This window comes from Lonchura striata, chromosome 19 (genome assembly GCF_046129695.1).
Source record: "Lonchura striata isolate bLonStr1 chromosome 19, bLonStr1.mat, whole genome shotgun sequence".
Lineage (NCBI taxonomy): Eukaryota > Metazoa > Chordata > Aves > Passeriformes > Estrildidae > Lonchura > Lonchura striata.
The window spans coordinates 9648764-9666770 of NC_134621.1; the positions used below are offsets into that span (position 1 = coordinate 9648764).

The following is an 18007-nucleotide window of genomic DNA, read 5'->3' on the forward strand; positions in this document are numbered from 1 at the left end:
AAAAAACACTCCTAAGATTTAAATCCCATTCAGACGTGTCAGAGCAGACAGCAGAGGTGCAGTAAGTCAAGGCACGGGATGGAGTTCAACCTGTCCCCAGAACATCTCCTGGGTGTCCAAACCTTCTCCTCCCCTCCTTGCAAAAGGAAAAACAACAAGCCTAACATGAAGAGGGGGAGATGCCGGGTGCCAGCCAGTGAATCTCAGTCTCCTCCCTGCCCACCTCCTTGGCAGAGCCCTGATGTTGGGAGATAGATCCACGTGGAAAGCAGAACTCCGGGTGTGGCTGGCTGCTCCGGGCGCTTCTCCTGGCAGGAGCAGCCCATCCGTGAGCCACGGCAGCCACCTGCTGGTACCTGCTTGCCCACATCCCTGCCTGCAGTGCCCAGACACGCATCCCTGTCTGCCTAAAGCACCTGCAGAATTCTCCCTGCCCGTGTCCCAGCCCAGCACCACCCCTGCATCATCCACACCAAGCAGGGCAGCTCAGGGCATGGGGAGGGCTGTGCTGCTCTGTCCTTCCCATGGGATGGCACTGCCCCTGGCCTCCAGCAGGTCCCCAGCCCTTGCCAGAGGGTGATTGGGACAGGAGAACATGGCAGAGGGGGAAACACCCGAAAGCAGGGAGTTCCTGTTTTATTTCATTTATTATTATTATTTTTTTTTATAATTTACTTTCTAACTCTAGCCCTGCCAGGCAGATAATCCAAGAGGAGATGCTGGTCTGCTCAGGGAGGATCAGGGTGCTGGTGCTTGCCCCCAGCTCCCCATCAGTTGCCCCATCCCTCCCAGGGACGCATGGTGCTGGTGAGGAGCCCCCTCTGTTCCCAAAGCAAGGCTCAGCCAGCTGTCCTTCAGCACTATTTTGGGTCAAAGCACACCTTATTTCGACTCTAATTAATAACTGTGGTTTATAGATGATGATATAAGAGCTGCCATTTTTCTCTGTATTTATCCAGCCACTGCTGAGTCCTTTCCTCTGTTCCTGGCCCCGGTGGTGGGGATGAGATGGGCCAAGTTGGCCTGAGCTGGAACTCACAGCAAGAGCAGCTTTTTGGCTCAAAATACAGCCCTGTGCCCCTCTCTCCCAGGAATCAGCAGCTCTGCTGGCCACATCCCACCAGCCAGAGGCTGATTCTCAGACCTGGTGTCCTCCTGCCATGGATGAGCGAGGTGTCAGAGCCTTCCTGGGGTTTGCTCCTGGTTCTCCCCAGGGACTGAGCCCCTTTCCCAGCCACAGTCTCCCTCACAGCCTCGGGCTCAGGAATTCAAATCTCCGTGAGCCAGTCTGAGCAAGGGCACAGATGAGCATCAGGCACCGATGTGTCAAAGGATAAAGACTTTATTTATTAAAATAACAACTAACTCTTTTTTTCTCTGTGAGGCAGAACACCTGCAGGGCTGTGCGTGCTGTGATGTTGGTCACCGAGTGCTGGGGCTGCAGCTGATCCCAGCTCCCAGTGACACTGATGAAATGCAGTAACACTGATGAAATACTCGGAATATTTCCCACTGTGGCTCCAAGACTCAGGGCTGAAGGGGTCTCTGCTCCACAGCCCCGTTGGATGCCACCTCCAGGTCGTGTTCCTCTGCATCCCTGGTGAGGTCTACAAACACCTGCAGTGGGACACAGTGGAAAGCATCCCATCATTGCCACGGACTGGTTGTATTTGTGCTGGTCACAAGTTATTTCTTCCTTTTTCACAGGCAGTTCCCAGCCTGGGGCTCCTGCATCAGCCTACCTGGTGCAAAGTGTTCAGTGACAAGCTGTACTCCTCAAGCTTGAAATTCCGTTTAGCTGTGGAGGAATGGAGAAAGCATCCTTAAAAACCAAATCCACACAAGCCATTTGAAAGTGATTTCCTTATTTAACTGATTGTTTCTTTTCACCTGCTTCCAGCTGGGAGAAAGACCTGGACAGAGGTAGTGCATCTGCCACTGGAATCTTGTAGGTGAGCATGGAAGAAGTCCTGAAAAAGTAATAAAAAAATGAATTCTTCATTTGTGAGTCAGCATTGCAGTTTGGGGGGGGGTTGTAGGATAACTGTGCTCCAGGTAAATCACTGAGCAAGGTCAGGAGGAGGAAGAGAAAATCCCACCCCAAATCCAGGCTGTGGGCAGCCCGTGGACACTGACCTTTCCTGCCGAGCTGCGTGGGGGAAGAGGTTCAGGATTTCGGTGTGGAGAGCATCGCTTCGCCCCGCGTCTGTCATTTTGAGTTCTAGGTGGTAACTTGTGCCAAACTTACTTCTGAGATCCTCAAGGGAGCCGATGTACCTGCAGAGGGGGGGAAAATATTGCTGAAACCACCATAACCAGCAAATAAATCGATGGCTTGAGGGAGCTGAGGAGCAGCTGTACATCCTCTTATTCATCAGCTCCTCATACCGTGCTACCTCACAAAACTGATTGTTACACACGTGGCTGCACCCAAACCAGTATTTTCCATTAGATTAAGAATTGAAAAAACCAAACTAACCCAAACTAACTCAAACTAACCCCAACCCAACCCCAAGCTAACCCCAAACTAACCCCAAACTAACCAACCCAACCCCAAGCTAACCCCAAACTAAGCCAAACTAACCCAAACTAACCCCAAACCCCAAACTAGCCCCAAACTAAGCCAAACTAACCCAAACTAAGTCAGACTACCCCAAACTAACCCCAAACTAACCCAAACTAAGCCAGACTACCCCAAACTAACCCCAAACTAGCACAAACTAAATGAAACTAACCCAAACTAACCTCAACCCCAAACTAACACCAACTAATCCTGACTAACCCAAACTAACCCCAAACTAACCCCAACCCCAAACTAAACTCAAACGAAGCCAAATAACCCCAATTAACCCAAACTAACCCCAAACTAAACCAAATTAACCCAAAGTAACCCCAAACTAACCCAAACTAACCCCAAACTAACCCCAACTAACACAAACTAACCTATTCTAACCTATTCTAACCCCAAACTAAACCAAACTAACCTCAAACTAAACCAAACTAACCCAAAGTAACCCCAAACTAACGCAAAGTAACCCCAAACTAATGCAAAGTAACCACAAACTAAACCAAACTAACGTAAAGTAACCCCAAACTAACCCAAAGTAACCCAAACTAACCCCAAACTAAACCAAACTAACCCCAAGTAACCCCGAACTAATTTGAACTAAGCCCAAACTAAACCAAACTAACCCAAAGTAACCCCGAACTAACCTGAACTAAGCCCAAACTAAACCAAACTAACCCAAAGTAACCCAAACTAACCCCAGACTAAACCAAAGTAACCCCAAAATAACCCATTCTAACCCCAAACTAAACCAAACTAACCCCAAACTAACCCAACCTAACCCCAAACTAACCCAAAGTAACCCCAACTAACCCAACCTAACCCCAAACTAACCCAAAGTAACCCCAACTAACCCAACCTAACCCCAAACTAACCCAACCTAACCCCAACCTAACCCAACCTAACCCAAGCTAGCCCAACGTAAGCCCAGCCAACGCGCCCCCCGCCGCAGCCCGCGGTGCCCACCGCAGCCGGCCGGCCAGCAGGATGGCCACGCGGTCGCACATCGCCGCCGCCTCCTCCAGGGACTGCGTGCACAGGACGCCCGCCCTCTCCTTGCTCTTCATGGAGGCCTCCACCATCCTCCTGGGGACACAGGGGTCACACTCACTTCCTGGGAACAGCCACGGGGAATCTCCTGGTCTGCCAGCTCCTGGTTTCTTTTCCTACCGCTCCAAGGTTGGGATTGAAGCGCTAGAGGCGGTGTTTTGTGTCCAGGCTTGGACGTTCATTATTTCTTATTGATATTACAAGTCATGGGTTCTACAGCTTGTTCTACTAACAAGCTACAAAGTGGCCAACTGTCTTTCTATACAAGGTCTTTTAAGGCCAAACGATCCAATTAAGAAATGACACATAAGTTATTTTCACTTTTAACCCAATAACTAATCACTCGAAGTCTGCCATGTGGACTTTTCTGTCCGACTACAAAGCATCACCCAAACCCATGGAGAAGAAGGAAGAAGGTGAATAAGAAGGAGCAGCCTCCACCCTAAAACCTCCATCTTGCTTTATGTATATTACTATATTCTAATATATTACTATATTCTAAAACCTTAAAGTCCAAGTTCTCCACCCTGTGATATCACACACTTCTAATCAAACTACACACCCATAATCCCAGTGCTACCAATCAATTTTGGAAGCCTTCTCCATGGCCTCAGGTCAAATACAGTATTTTCTTGTGGGTCTGTGCCCTTCAGCACAGAAAGTTTAAAATTGTCAGCATCCAAGACTCCAATACTGGTCTATGTCTCCCTCCTTAGGAACAACGTTTTAAAGTTATTAAAAAGCAGAGAACTATTTAAAAGGCTTCAGTTTTCTTGTTTAAAGATGACCTGGATGCCACTGCTATGCTGTTATTTGTCATGTCAGCATCCCTCCAAATTTTGCGCTGATGGTGTAAACTGGTGATGAAAAGCTAAAGCAAACAACAGTGCTGAATGATTAAAGGGAAGACTTCCTACAAATTTTTCTCTTGCTCTTAAAAAAACAGAAATTTGTGTCTTTTGTACCAAATGGATAGATTCAGCTAGTGCCTATTGAGATTTTTTGGGGTGTATTAATGACCTTTATGGGGTCACTTTTGGGGGTGTATTAATGACCATTATGTTACATTATTGCTGCTAGCTGAGTGAGGGGCTCAGCAAGCTCTCCTCATCCCCTGGGCATTAGGAACAAGGGATAAGACAGATCTCCACTGTCAGCTCTGCCTGCCCAAGAGTTCCTGCAGTGGGGAGGGTGAGGCCCATGCTGTTAAACCCCCCCCAGATTCCCATTTCTGCCAGGCCAGGGCTGCTCACCACATGCGGCGCTGCCCTTTGGGGTCCAGGCTCACGGAGGGCTCATCCCAAAGCATCACTGCTGGGCCTCCCAGGATGCTCAGAGCAAATGACAGCTGGAATGGGAACAACATCAGGTCAGGGCTCCTTTAGTTACCTACAAAACTGGTGCACCTTAATCCCCGTGAATTTTTCAAAGCTGAAGCTCTTGATTGCAAAGTACAAAAGGAACAGGGATTAAAAAAAAAAAAAATCCCACTTCAGGTGTTCTCAGTTAACATTTTCATCTCTCAAAATCAGATTTCCCCAGACCTCCTGAGCCTGCCCAAGATGTGAAAGTGGTTTTCCGTCCCATTTACTGGCAGATGTAGGTGGTGGGGCGTGAAGAGGTGATTGTAAATCCAATTTGTGGTTAGCACTTATTAAACACACGGTGAGGATGAATGGGAAAGAGGGAGGGAATCCTGTCAGGATGGATTCAAAAGGTATTGATGAAAATAAATGATGCCAGGAACCCATTCAGCTGAAGGTTTCCTCTGTACCACATCCAAGAAGGAGCAAGCAGGGTTTGGTTAAGTAGGGAAGACAAATCCAACATGTACCTTTCTGGCTTCTCCGGCAGATAAACTTCTTGCTGGGGTCTTGAAATGCTTCAGGAGATCCAAGGCCCTTCCTATGCTGTGGGAAATAGAAAGGGAAAAGCCTCAAGTGATCACCTTGGTGTGCAACCTCTGCGGTCAGGGGGGCTGAGGAACCCAACACTGACATGTTTGGGTTGATATCCATCACCTTGGGTTACCTGGGGATTATGCTCCTAACTTGGATGTTAAATTGAGGAATTTTGACAGAAATTCAAGGCAGGAAGTGTAGCTAATGGGAAAAGTGAGTTACTCATGCAACTAGCCATGAACTGAGGCAAATTTAATTTTTTTTCCTGAATTTTCCCAGGTAAACTTGGGCTACAGTCTTCATAGGCAAGGGACTAAGAACAGTATAAAATAGCAGACCTCATCAGGAGAAGTCACCTCTCTAAGGTGAGAGGCATTGAAGATGCTGTCTCTTAACCACACAAGCCAGTTTTGTTAACAGAGAAACCCTTCCCCACCCTATAAAATCACAGAGTGATTGGGCTGGTGTAGGAATCAGAAAAACAGAAACTTCCACAGACACTGAAGGATTTGATCTACAGCCTTAGAAGATGATTTTTTAGTTTAATATCTATGTATTGTGTTTTTATATCAGTCTAAGCTTCTTGTAAGAGGAAAGAAATCATAAACTTGTATTTTTATAGTTGTAGGTGAGAATATGCCTTAAGTAAGAAACTGTATTGATAAGAGGGTGAAGGGTTTATCATGTAAGGGTGTGCTTGTACAGAGTAGCTAGGAGTTTAGAAGTTGTAACAGAAGCATATGAGTGCAAGGGAGACAGAAGCCATTAGACAAAAGTATTCCACAGTGCAGGAGAAGTAAGTAAAGGTGGCAGGTTAGAAAAGCAAAATAAACCCTGTGACAACTGTCTGTTGGGTTAGAAAGTTCTATATTGCCTTGTAACTAAGACCTTGTGACTACTCTTGAACTATGGCCGACTGCTTGCTCCTGTAAAATCTCACAGCCCCTGAGACTGATGTTTATCTGAGCAATAAATTGTTCTTAGCTTGGAAATAGTCCCATCCCTTCATTTCTAGCGGTGACAATGATAGGCTGGAAGGCTCGCTACCTCTGGAGGGAGGGAGACCCCAGAGATCAGATAATTTGGCTTCCTACCAGCTGATGGCAAGAGCAGCATCTTCCTCCCTCATTCCCCGGACGGCAGCGAAGGCCTCCAGGTGCTGCAGCACCGTCAGGTGTGGCCAGAGCGGGTCCTGCTGTGGGCACCAGCCCAGGCCTTCATCCCGGCCCCCCAGCAGCACCTGCACAGACACACAGCTCTGCTCTGCTGGGCTCACAGGCTGCTTAGAGCTCATCCCATCCCACCCCTACAACGGGCAGGGACATCTTCCACTACCCCAGGTTGCCCCAAGCCCCATCCAGCTGGCCAAGGCAAGCACTTGTGTGGTCAGCAGCCACTTGTGAGTGGTCACCGTGGGGCTCCATGGGCAGGGTGATCCTGCTCCATCTGCCTTTTCACTTTGGGTAATATTACCAACATCAGCCAGTCTTCTCCTAGTAATACTTTCCTATTTGCAACCTTCAGTCCCAAATCTGTAAGAGCAATGGCATTTCCCCTCCCCCAGCACATGCCATTAATCATTCTGCACGAAATTAATGATGGATTGTTACTGGCCCAACGCTGCTCACATTCGTTTTCCATTTCCTGGTTTTGCAAGGCTGTTTATGGAGAGTGTTATTTTTGGGGTTTTTTAGATGTCAACAATTCTTACAGGGCTTGAGACATTTCACAATGGGTTTCCAATGCCAGCTGAAGATTTCCTGCTGCTCAAACTCTTAAATCTGTAACACTGACTTTGAGGAATATGAGAACTTATGCTTGGCATAAATCAACACTTTTTCTCAGCTCTGTAAATATCCAGGACACATAAATTTTACATAATCACACATACATCCCCTGATTGTAGGAAGATCTTGCTGGCTTATAACATCCTTAATTTTTAAAGGCATCAAGGTCATCTCTGCAGCTGCTCCAAGAAGCCACCTACCTCCCCAGCAGTCACTGCTACACCTCCAGAAATCATGTTCAGAGTTGTGCTTTTCCCAGCTCCGTTGGGTCCTAACAGACCTAAAACTTCTCCTGGAACAAATATGCAACAACTGTTAATAATATATATTGGTAATATGACTTCTCCCCTGTATTCTAGGTAATAGTCAAAAGTACAGTAGAAGAAAGGGTTGTTTTATCCACATAAATTAAAACTTTGAAGGCAGAAGCCCAGAGTGTCAGGTCACAAAGCTCACAAGAAAATTCTAACAAAAATACTTCCACCAAATGAGGCCTTCTCTTTAGATTTTAGTCAGTTATATTATAGGGAGTGCAGAAAAGTACTTGAACCTTTTTTAACACCAAAAGAGAGATTTTTGACAGCAAGTTTCTTCTTTTTCTTAAAGATGGAAGTGGCTGTCCTGACTTCGTATTCCTTGCGCAAACTGTTGACAACAACCAAGTCCTGTGAAGAGACAGAGAGGGAAATAAAAATTCTCCTACTCCATGAGACAGCTGATCTGTTCTTACAGTTAAGCAGGATTTGAAAAAGAGAAAATTTCACATTAAAAAGCAATGAAACAGAGGAAAAAAAAAAACAAACCCAAAACAGGAAAATATGCAGAATAAAAAAAAAAAATAATGGGGCCAGCTAAAGTCCTTGTGGTGCCAGGGTGATCATGGGCTGGGTGGTGACATCACATCAGAAGATCTGAGTGCATGAGCTAAGAAAGCAGATGCAGATGAAAGAATGAAAATGATGGATGTGGCAGCAGCTCTTTGGCCATAGAGAGCAGGCAGAACTTTCCCAGGCATTTTCCTGGGGAAGGCTGTGAGAAAATCAGAGAAAGAATGAGAAACAATTCTTATTTCTACTTGACCGTGCTGTTACGCATATGTGGAATGTGCCATGGAGATTTGTTTACCAAAGGGTGATTTCTTAATTGGACACTGGATGGTTTTTGGATGGATTGATCAATTAGGTCAGAGCTGTAGCGGACTGGCTGGAAGGGTTATTGAGATTGTTAATTGATATAATATAGTATAAGATGATCTAATAAAGCAATTGATCAGCCTTCAACCATGGAGTCAATGCTAATTACTCCGCAGCTGGGGCCTGTGGGGACAGATGGAGGATGGAAAGCAGAGCAGGGCAGGGGCTGGGGTGGGATCACCTCCTCCGGCTGCAGCGAGGCCAGCGCGCGCCGCACCCGCTCCCGCTCCGCCTGCACCTCGGGGGGCTCCTCGCCAGCCTGCTCCTTGTTCTGCCGGGGCGCCTCTCTTCTCCGCTGCATCCTACCAGTGCAGAAGGGTCAGACTGAGCCCTTTGCTCACCCAGAGATGGGTAACTGAGCGGCCTTCTAAAAACTTCTGTTCCATTTCGCACCCTCACAATCAGAAGTCAACTATTTCCCAATTACAATACACTACAAGCATTTATCAACCTATCAACTTTGACCACACCATATTATAAATGTCTTAACATCATGTCTAATCATCTAAGATTACCCATCATGAATCTTACTACAATGCATCTTTCATAATTCTATTTCTCTAAAGTATCTAGTCTTGTTTTCAGAACCATCTTTTAAAACACATTTCCGCTTCAGTTTCTCTCTCAACAATGTCTATCCTATGCTATAACATTTCTAAGTCAACGTTGCTTATCTCAAAGTTTACACACAGATATGAGCCTAAGTGAGCCTTCTGTCAAATTTTTTAAATTTTCTACAAATCCTTTTCCCACAGAGGAGGAGAGATGCTTTCATTCAGAATCACTTCCAAAAAAGGTTTGAATTTATAAGTTTTTTCCCAGTATAATTAGAGAGGACATAAGTGCATATTTATATCTAGAAATAAGTATAATAGTTTTCAAATTTATCTCCCAGTGCCCAGACTGGGGCCTGAACTACCCACCACAGTGGCAGGAAGGAAATAAATAAAATTCCTCAAAGCATCAAATTCCCTAATTTTTTTTATTTAATACTTTTTTGCCAGCTGAGGTTGAAGCTGGTGACACAAACATTAGAAAGGGACCCATGAAATGGCACCTTCCAGGCCCAGATTTTGCCAGGTAAGTGTTTTTGAGAAGCCCCAAACCTCTGGGGCAGTAAAATGTAACTGAGGGTCACACTTTTAGTGCTGCCACGTTTTAAATTTATTGCAGGGCTCACATTTAAACTGTGATCCCTTAAATGTATTTCACTGGCAGCACCAACAAAACCCAAAATTTATTTGCCCTTGGGGAGCTCACAGGCTCAGAGTTGGAAGGGACACACAAGGATCACTGAGCTGTTCCCCAGATGGTGTTTGCTCAAGTATTCCTGGGGAGGAAAAGCTAAAATTCTCTGTCATGGCTGAGAAAATAAAGGCCAGCTTTAGCTTTTCCTTTATCTTTAATTATTGACTGGTTCCCTGCTCCAGACGTGCCAATCACCTGGTCAAGGAGAATTAAAATACACGTGTCAGGTTTGCAAACCAATTTGGGCATTTAACCCCCACACTTGGTAACGTTTGGTAATTAAAGACTTTTTACAAATCTTCTCCCATGTGACTCAGGTCACTTGTTGTTGGTGACAGGTAAGCAGGGAGCACTTAGACAACCTCGACCTGATGAAGATTTAGGGAAGGTCTCTATCCTATGTGGAGCAGTACTGACACCTTTGAAAAGGAGTTAAAATTTTTCTCTGTCTATTTGGATATAATTTACCCCCTGTAGGGAAACGTCCTGAAATCTCAGCTATGAACCTTAAAAAAAAAAAAAAAAAAAAAAAAAGCTGAAATCACAATTTTAATCCTCTCGAGGACATAGCAAAAATTAAAAATCCTAGCTTTACCCACATGCTGACAAACAACTTTCACATAGCCCGTTTTCCCCTCCTGCTGTCAGGAGGCTGTGCAGCTCCAAGCCCACCCTGCAGACAGGGAGGGCTGTGGCTCACAAGGAATTCCTGGGACACACCTGAAGATGGGATCAAATCCTGGAACTGCTTCTCCGTATCTCATCTCCAAACAGCGCAGGAGAAAAGCGAAAATCACACAGTGGATGTATGGCTGGAAACCAGACACTCATCAGGTTTGTGTGGAGACAAGGCAACAACACACCCCGTTAATTTTAATTATAAAGGGACGCAGTAACCTAGCTCATTAATGTCAGCTGTTGAAAAGGTCTGCAGGGGCAGGGAGCTAAACTGATGCTTTGCAGACATTCCTCTCTGATATGCAGATTATTTGCAAAAGCCTTGATTTCTGACAGCAGCTCTAGCCCAGATAATCCACCTGTACCCCAACAGACATCCCATGGGATGGGAGATCCTTTCATCCTTTTGTAGATGCAGCATTGGCATGATCAGTTTATTAATAATATCTCTGCCTTCTGCATGAGCTCCACTTAAGCCCCTGCCCCATTTTTGCATCATCCAAGGGCCACATCAGGCACAAGCCCAGGATTTCTTGGAATTTGCTTCCCTTGCCAACACTTAATGGGAGATTTTGATTACAAAACCCATCCTTTATTTATGGGGAGAGTTTACAAGCCCAGTGCAAGCCCACTGCATCAGTGACAGTCATCCCTGCCCAAGCAACCATCTCCAGGTCCCCCCCTTACTGCAAAGACAGGCATGTAGATGTAATTCCATGTCTCAAAAATGGTGTAGTCATGGTACATGAGGAAATTCTGGAAGAAAAGGAGATTAGTCAATTAGAAAACTCCTCAGTGCTGTGTGTCTCAGGGCAGGGTCAGAGCAAATGTGGCAGGTAGGGATGTTTAGCTTTCCTTCAGAATGCGATAAAGGAGCTTTGATTTGTCTTTTTTAATTTGGTTCTTACTGCCTCAATGGGTTGTGGCTTCCTTGGCTACAGAAATTCAGAGGCCTCAAGCCAGTCAGGTTAAGTTGACCTTTTCCATCACAGCTTCTCTCTTCCCAGTCTTTGGCCTTCTCCCAGCCCACTTCCACCAGCTTGTTTTTCCCACTCCACCACTTTCCCCTCCCATGCCACCCTTGCTGCCAAAATACAGCCACTGTGACAGCTCTTACTGACTAAACAGACCAAAAATATCCCAATCAAACCAAAGATTAACAGGTCAAATCTTGGCTTCTTCTCTCACTAAACAGCCTGACACTTCTACTCTCTGGTGTTTTCTTTTCCCACTCTCTTTTTTTGACAGGGAATTTGGGAAGTGCCTCTTGCTTTGCCAGTTTGCACCATTAAGATATAATAATTATTGAATTTAGTAGGATGTGTTTTGCTTACTAGTCCAGAGAACATGATCCAGCCCACAGGTGGAAACATAGGAATCAGCATACAGGCGTAGTAAAGTACTTCATGATGGTCACTGTTCATAAAAGCAGCATAATTCACCTGGAATAAAGCAGAAAAACTATTTCCAATTTTAATGCATTGTTGCTGAAAAAAACAGGATATTTGTTGATTAAGGTTATTCTGCTGAATATTATAGAAATTCAAATTTCATGATGCAAATTTGAAACAAAGCCCCAAGTAGCAAGGAGTGTAAATTAAACACTTCAGAGTGAAGCTGCTCCTCACTTACCAAAATGAAAGCTAAAGACCAAATGTAACGATTGCTTCGCCCCGTGCGAAATTTGAAGGCCATTAAATAAACGAAGAGGACAAGAGATATTCCATAACCAAAGATGCAAATGAGCTGGAGAAAGAGAGAGAGACATCAGTGACAAGGAGGTGCCTGTGGGTGTGTGACCATCTGCCCAGAGGAGCCCATTGCAAAGAAACTCTTTAAAGCCAAATCCTGCCGTGCAGTGAGGGAAGGGAATTACTGCCATTCACCCATTGTGCCCAGAGCTCACCAGGGTCAGCACGGCGCGGGTCTCCAAGGGGAAGATGCGGGTGAAGAGCATCAGGATCCCACACATGAGGCAGATCAGGCTCCAGAAGAAGGGGATGTCCACCAGAGCCTGCCCACACCAGTAGGCTGAGGGGAAGAGCCCCGCCAGCCGCAGCTGGGAGCGAGCCTGGAGCTGCAAAAATGACAAAAATGAGAAAAGGGAGAGTCTAAAACATCATTCCTGCTCCTTCTCTATTCCCTTGCTCTTCTCTTCCTCTCCTTTCCAATTCTTAATTCAACCATTTTGTAAAACCATGGCATTCCTAAAAGGAAAAAGAATTAAATCGTTCAGATCTCAAAAGCTTTATTAACATCCACATTATTGTGAGCCCCAGCTGGTTTCTTGGGATGCAGAGAAGTGAACCTTGGTGCTAACCTGACTGATTTTCTTCTATCATCCTACCTAGAAACCACAGAATCATGGAATGATTTGGGTTGGAAGGGACCTTAAAGATCATCCCTGCCAGGGCAGGGACACCTTCCACTGTCCCAGGGTGCTCCAAACCCTGTCCAGGCTGGCCTTGGACACTTCCAGGGATCCAGGGGCAGCTACAGCTGCTCTGGGCACCTGTGCCAGGGCCTGCCCACTGGTGCTCTCCAGGCATTTTGCATTGCATTCACTCCTTAGGCTCCTTACCTTGTAATCCTCCACGCTGCTCATCGCAAAGAGAGGAGGCAAACCAGCAGTCAAAACCAGCAGGTAGGTGAATAAGCCAAAAAAAATGTAGTTCTTCAGCTCTGAGTTTTCTCCCTGTGGGGAGAAATTCAGCCATCCATGACTGATGCTGCCCAGGGAAAATCTGGATGGCTCGATGCTCATGAGAATGTTGAACACACCAGTGAGCAAGAGCACAAATGGTAAGTCAGTGGTGTTTAAGAACAGGAAACAAGGGAAAAAGAAAAACATAATGACATTTAGCAACCTAGAATTTGCAGAAATAATTTGGATTATTGTTGTACATTGTTGGGGATGGTGACCAACTTTTTGTTGCTGAGGAAAGGTGGGGTTTGCAAAGATCACTGTTGTATTCCCACCATGTTCATCAGCATGGCCTGGTTGGAAAGGACCTTTTAATCTCATTCCACCCCTGCTGTGGGCAAGGACACATTCCCCTATTCCAGGTGGCTCCAAGCCCCATCCACCCTGGCCTTGGACACTGCCAGGGATCCAGGGGCAGCCACAACTGCTCTGGGCACCTGTGCCAGGGCCTGCCCACCCTCCCAGGGAACAGTTTCCTCCTAATATCCAATCTCAACCAATCTGGCTCCGTGGGAAGGCATTCCCCTTTGGCCTGTCACTCCAGGCCCTTGTAAACACTCTCTCTCCATCTTTCCATCAGGGACTGGAAGGGCACAATTAGATCACTCTGAACTTCTTTTCCCCAAGAACAATCCCAATTTCTTATGGTACAAATTTCTTACGGTACCGAAACCTCACAGAACCTTTGGATGCCGCAGGAAAAAAATCATCATTAAATACCCCTGGGAACCACCAGCAGTGGGACCACTGCCCCAACCCCTTGGAACCTGCTCCCCCAGGCTGTGCAGTGCTCATCCCTTCAGCTGTCCCAGCTGACTCTGGCCCAGCAGGGCAGGGCCCTCACCGAGTAGAAGAGCTGGCTCCAGACGCGGAAGCGCGCGGTGGAATTGGAGAGCCTCAGGAAGGTGTTGCTGAGGATGTTCACCAGCACAGGGAAGCAGTTGATGGGTTCTGGGCTGCACATGACCGTGAACTGGCGGCTCTGAAGATGTCACAGAATCACAGAATAAAGAGGTTGGAAGAGACCTCTAAGATCATCAAGTCCAACCTATGCCCTAACACCACAACTAGACTGTAGCACCAAGTGCCAAGTCCAGTCTTTTTTTAAACACATCCAGAGATGGTGATTGGACCACTGTCCTAGGTTATGATATTGGGGTGTATTCCATTACCACCTGGAGCTGCAATCCCTTTCTTTCCTTATCTCGGGACTCAGGGATAAGTCCCTCCAGGGGACCTGTTCTTTCAGCCACATGGCTGAGAAGATCACAGCGTTCTATTGTGAGAGGCTCCGCCCAGAGCGAGGAGCCAAAGATGCCATCAAGGATATCAGCGGGGTTCTGCAGACAGCAAGGAGATGCCCTCTTCCAAGGGGAACAGCTGAGACCTTCTCTGCACTGGATCTCCAGAGGGAAACTCCATCAGTCTACAGGAGCACTGCTTGGACAAAACCAAATCTGCTACCACCGCCCCAGCCAGAGAGTGTCAGGTTGTGTCTCTGACTCTGTCAGTGGTTCTTCTTTTGTGCCATTGTATGTATTTGGTTCTTTGTTCCCTTTTTCCTAATAAATTGTATTTCTGACTTAGAGCCTCTCACTGGTCTTGCTTTTCAAACCAGGACAACCACCTCCCTGGGAAGACAATTCCAGTGCTTTATTATTCTTTCGGTGAATTTTTTTCCTAATATCCAACCTGCACCTTCCCTGACATAGCTGAGGCTGTGTCCTCTTGTTCTGCCAGTGCTGCAGGTGGAAGAGACCAACCCCACCTGTCTGCAACCTCCCTTCAGGAGCTGTGGAGAGCAATCAGGTCACCTCTGAGCCTCCTCTTCTCCAGGCTGAACAACCCCAGCTCTTTCAAACGTTCCTCACAGGGTTTGTTGTTCCCAGCCCCTCTCCAGCCTCGCTGCCTCCTCTGGGTGCACTCAAATATCTCAACATCCTTCCCAAACTGAGGGGCCATAACTGGACACAGCACTTGAGGGGAAGAATGACCTCCCTGCTCCTGCTGGCCACACCATTCCTAATGCAGGCAAATGTCAAAACAAAATGCCTTCATGTCCCTGAGAGGTGTGAGCAGCGCTACTGAAACTCTTTATTATGCTAAAAAAAAAAACATTCTCTCTTTTCTGGTGTGTTTATTTCTCTCATTTAAATACTTCTCAGGAAATCCTGTTGATCTTCAGGATGAAAGAAGGAAAGAAAAATATCCCTTACCTTGCCTTCCAGGGATATTTTTATAGCGCCATTATAATTTGGAAGGCTTGTGATGTTTTTCTCTGGAGTTATTTCTGGGGTTATGTTTTGAGTCTTCAAAGCAGCAATGAAATCCTCGATTTCTGATCCTGAAATCAAGTCAAGGACAGAAATTAGAGTCATTAGAGGGATTTTTTTTTTCTTTAAATAGAAACAGTTTCATATAAACAAGTTCCTACTTGCAAAGTAAAGTTATGTTAAAAACCCAAATATTGAGACTAAGCAGACACATACTTCCTATATATTTTCTATTTATTTAAACTGATTAAACAAAATATATATTTCAAACTTAGTTTATTTACTGTTTTTTTTTTAACTTGCCTGGTTCATTACTCTTTTACATATCATCTATATCATCACTAGAACTGCATTTACTTTTGCTCAAAAGAAAACACTTCTCAATGCACATTCCTTTATATATTTGTGGCATTTGCAAGGTTGCTCTGTCAATTATAATAAAATTTACATTGCTGCAGAAAGTGAGTCAGCATCACATGTTCTTCCTCACCTGTGTCATTGAAGATGAGGAGGTTTGTAGACCTATTTTGAATTTTCTCTTTTGTGGGAAGAAAATACGGGCTAGATGTGATTTCCCAGCTGCTGGAGTTGTGCCACATATGAAACATCATTAAAACCATCAGTGGTGGAAGGATAAATATTCCAAATAACAGCAATCTAGATGGAAAAACAGACCATAAGTGATGCCAGGGGAAATCCACCACTAAGTAATTGTGTGATTTATGGGGAAATTTAAAACTTAATCAAGCCAGAGTTCTCCTGCTAAGTCCAGACTACCCCTATTTTTGCAGCTTTGAAACATTTCCCACCTAATTCTCTGCTTCCAAACATCTCCAGCAGTATTTAAGCCTTCCCTCAGCTGCTCCAGGGCTGCAGGGCAGGTTGGAGCTTCTGTACTTACATGCCCCTGAGAAATTTTCCTTCGTGCTTCAGTCTGAGCAGGCGAATTCTCAGCACAGCACACACCTGCTGCCTCCAGAGCATCATCCCACTCATGGCCAGCATCCCCTGCTTGGAGAACCACGGCAGGTTCTGGTCCCTCTCCTCGAGGTCTCCCTCTCCTGTGTGTTCACCATGAAATGCCATTACCCACCAAGAGCCTTCCAAGGACACCTTCTAATCCCAAACAATCATCAAACATCTTCTGCTCTGAACAGAGGGACACTCTGATTTCTTTTTCTTTTTTTTCTTTTTTTTTTTTTTTTTTTAGAGAGACAAGAGTTAGAAGGACAGAGAAAAAGGGCCATAATTCATCAAAAATAGAATTTATATTGGTGAATTCAGACTGGCTGGTGTGGCAACACATCCAAGATCTTCACTGGCCTTGGGAAATACCTTCTGTAAACTTTATCCCTTCCTACCTCCTGGTCTGGGCTGGACAACCCTTCAAAGGTAAATAAATACCCTTTCAACACAAACCTTAATTATCACGCTTGAAACCCTTTGGGAAGCCAAGACAGAATAATTTGGGCTTCTCCAAGATGATATTCCTCACTGGGATACAACTGCCCCTCTAGGCCTATCAATATTCACATTTAGCAGAAATTTGTTAGATAGTCCATTAAAACACACGTTTAGATGGAACTTTGAGGATGCCACACTTGCAAAAGGCTTTACCTTCGGGATCGATGGCTTCCTCACCCTGCAGCTTCAGGAAAACATCTTCCAGGGTTGTCCTGGTCACCTCGTAATTAACAACCCCTGGCACGAGGCTGCTCTCGAGGTGGCTGAACAGATCTGCACGGGAGAAACAGCCAGACTCAGCCCAGGCACCACGGCCAGCGCTGAGCACAAACTCAGCCAGTGTTAATTAACAAACAGCCAATTAACACTGGATGTTCCAGCATTTGTGTCATTAATCCCCATGACCTGAAACTCATCACAAATTTATTGCGTTCTTTAGAGGTAACTAGTGGAGAAGTCTAGTGGTTTTGGTTTACATGGACCATCCTGAAAAAAGAAGAGGGTCAGTGGATTTTAGTTTGTAGATTGGTTGGTGGATTTACTTGTTTTTTTTCAATCTTCATTATTAATATTAGCATGTGCACTGAAGGCTTTCTGTAAAACTGATATTTATGCGGCTTCCTAATACCACACATTATGGACCAAGGAATAGAATTTTTCCCTTCACAGTAACTTTGGTTTCTGCTTTTCCCACCAGTGTGTTTCCCTTTAAACTCCTGGCATGGGTTTCTTACCTGGGAAGCTGTCAGTGTTTTCCAGAGGCAGCCTAAAACACAGCTCATCCCTCTTCTGCCCCTTGAGCACAGCATCAGGGATGTACTGTCTGACCATGGATGACACAAGCTCTGGATCACACAGGTCATTTATGTGCATCCTGTTAAAAAAACCCATTGTTATAATGTTAAATAAGGAATAAAATATATGTGCCTCATCTGGTTGGAGTACAGTGCGAGTGGCAGTTCTCCCATAGGGAAATCTCCAAAACTGGGTATAACTTCAGTGGGAATTCTTACATCCATCTGCAGTGCCCCTGTTTCTGCCATGCATACACAAAATTGTTGAGGTTAAGAATTATGATCCTGGACAATGCTGCTAAACCAAGGACTCAGGAATCAAACTCCTAAGAAAAAGAACTTTGCATCA

General features: G+C 45.5%; 1 protein-coding gene across 1 annotated transcript in view; it reads right to left on the reverse strand.

Annotated features, from left to right (window-relative positions):
* Nucleotides 1–1527: 1527 nt before the first annotated feature.
* The window catches only part of LOC110474452 (ATP-binding cassette sub-family A member 9-like), a 31084-nt gene continuing 14604 nt past the window's right edge, over nucleotides 1528–18007 (reverse strand). The window contains 23 exon segments of the mRNA XM_031506402.2: nucleotides 1528–1617; nucleotides 1743–1798; nucleotides 1891–1970; nucleotides 2137–2277; nucleotides 3533–3652; nucleotides 4870–4964; nucleotides 5451–5526; nucleotides 6612–6757; nucleotides 7505–7596; nucleotides 7855–7969; nucleotides 8679–8799; nucleotides 10466–10557; nucleotides 11111–11179; nucleotides 11758–11865; nucleotides 12056–12169; nucleotides 12330–12500; nucleotides 13005–13118; nucleotides 13972–14109; nucleotides 15344–15471; nucleotides 15891–16057; nucleotides 16302–16461; nucleotides 17018–17137; nucleotides 17599–17738. Of these exon segments, the coding sequence (XP_031362262.2) occupies nucleotides 1528–1617; nucleotides 1743–1798; nucleotides 1891–1970; nucleotides 2137–2277; nucleotides 3533–3652; nucleotides 4870–4964; nucleotides 5451–5526; nucleotides 6612–6757; nucleotides 7505–7596; nucleotides 7855–7969; nucleotides 8679–8799; nucleotides 10466–10557; nucleotides 11111–11179; nucleotides 11758–11865; nucleotides 12056–12169; nucleotides 12330–12500; nucleotides 13005–13118; nucleotides 13972–14109; nucleotides 15344–15471; nucleotides 15891–16057; nucleotides 16302–16461; nucleotides 17018–17137; nucleotides 17599–17738 (2653 nt within the window).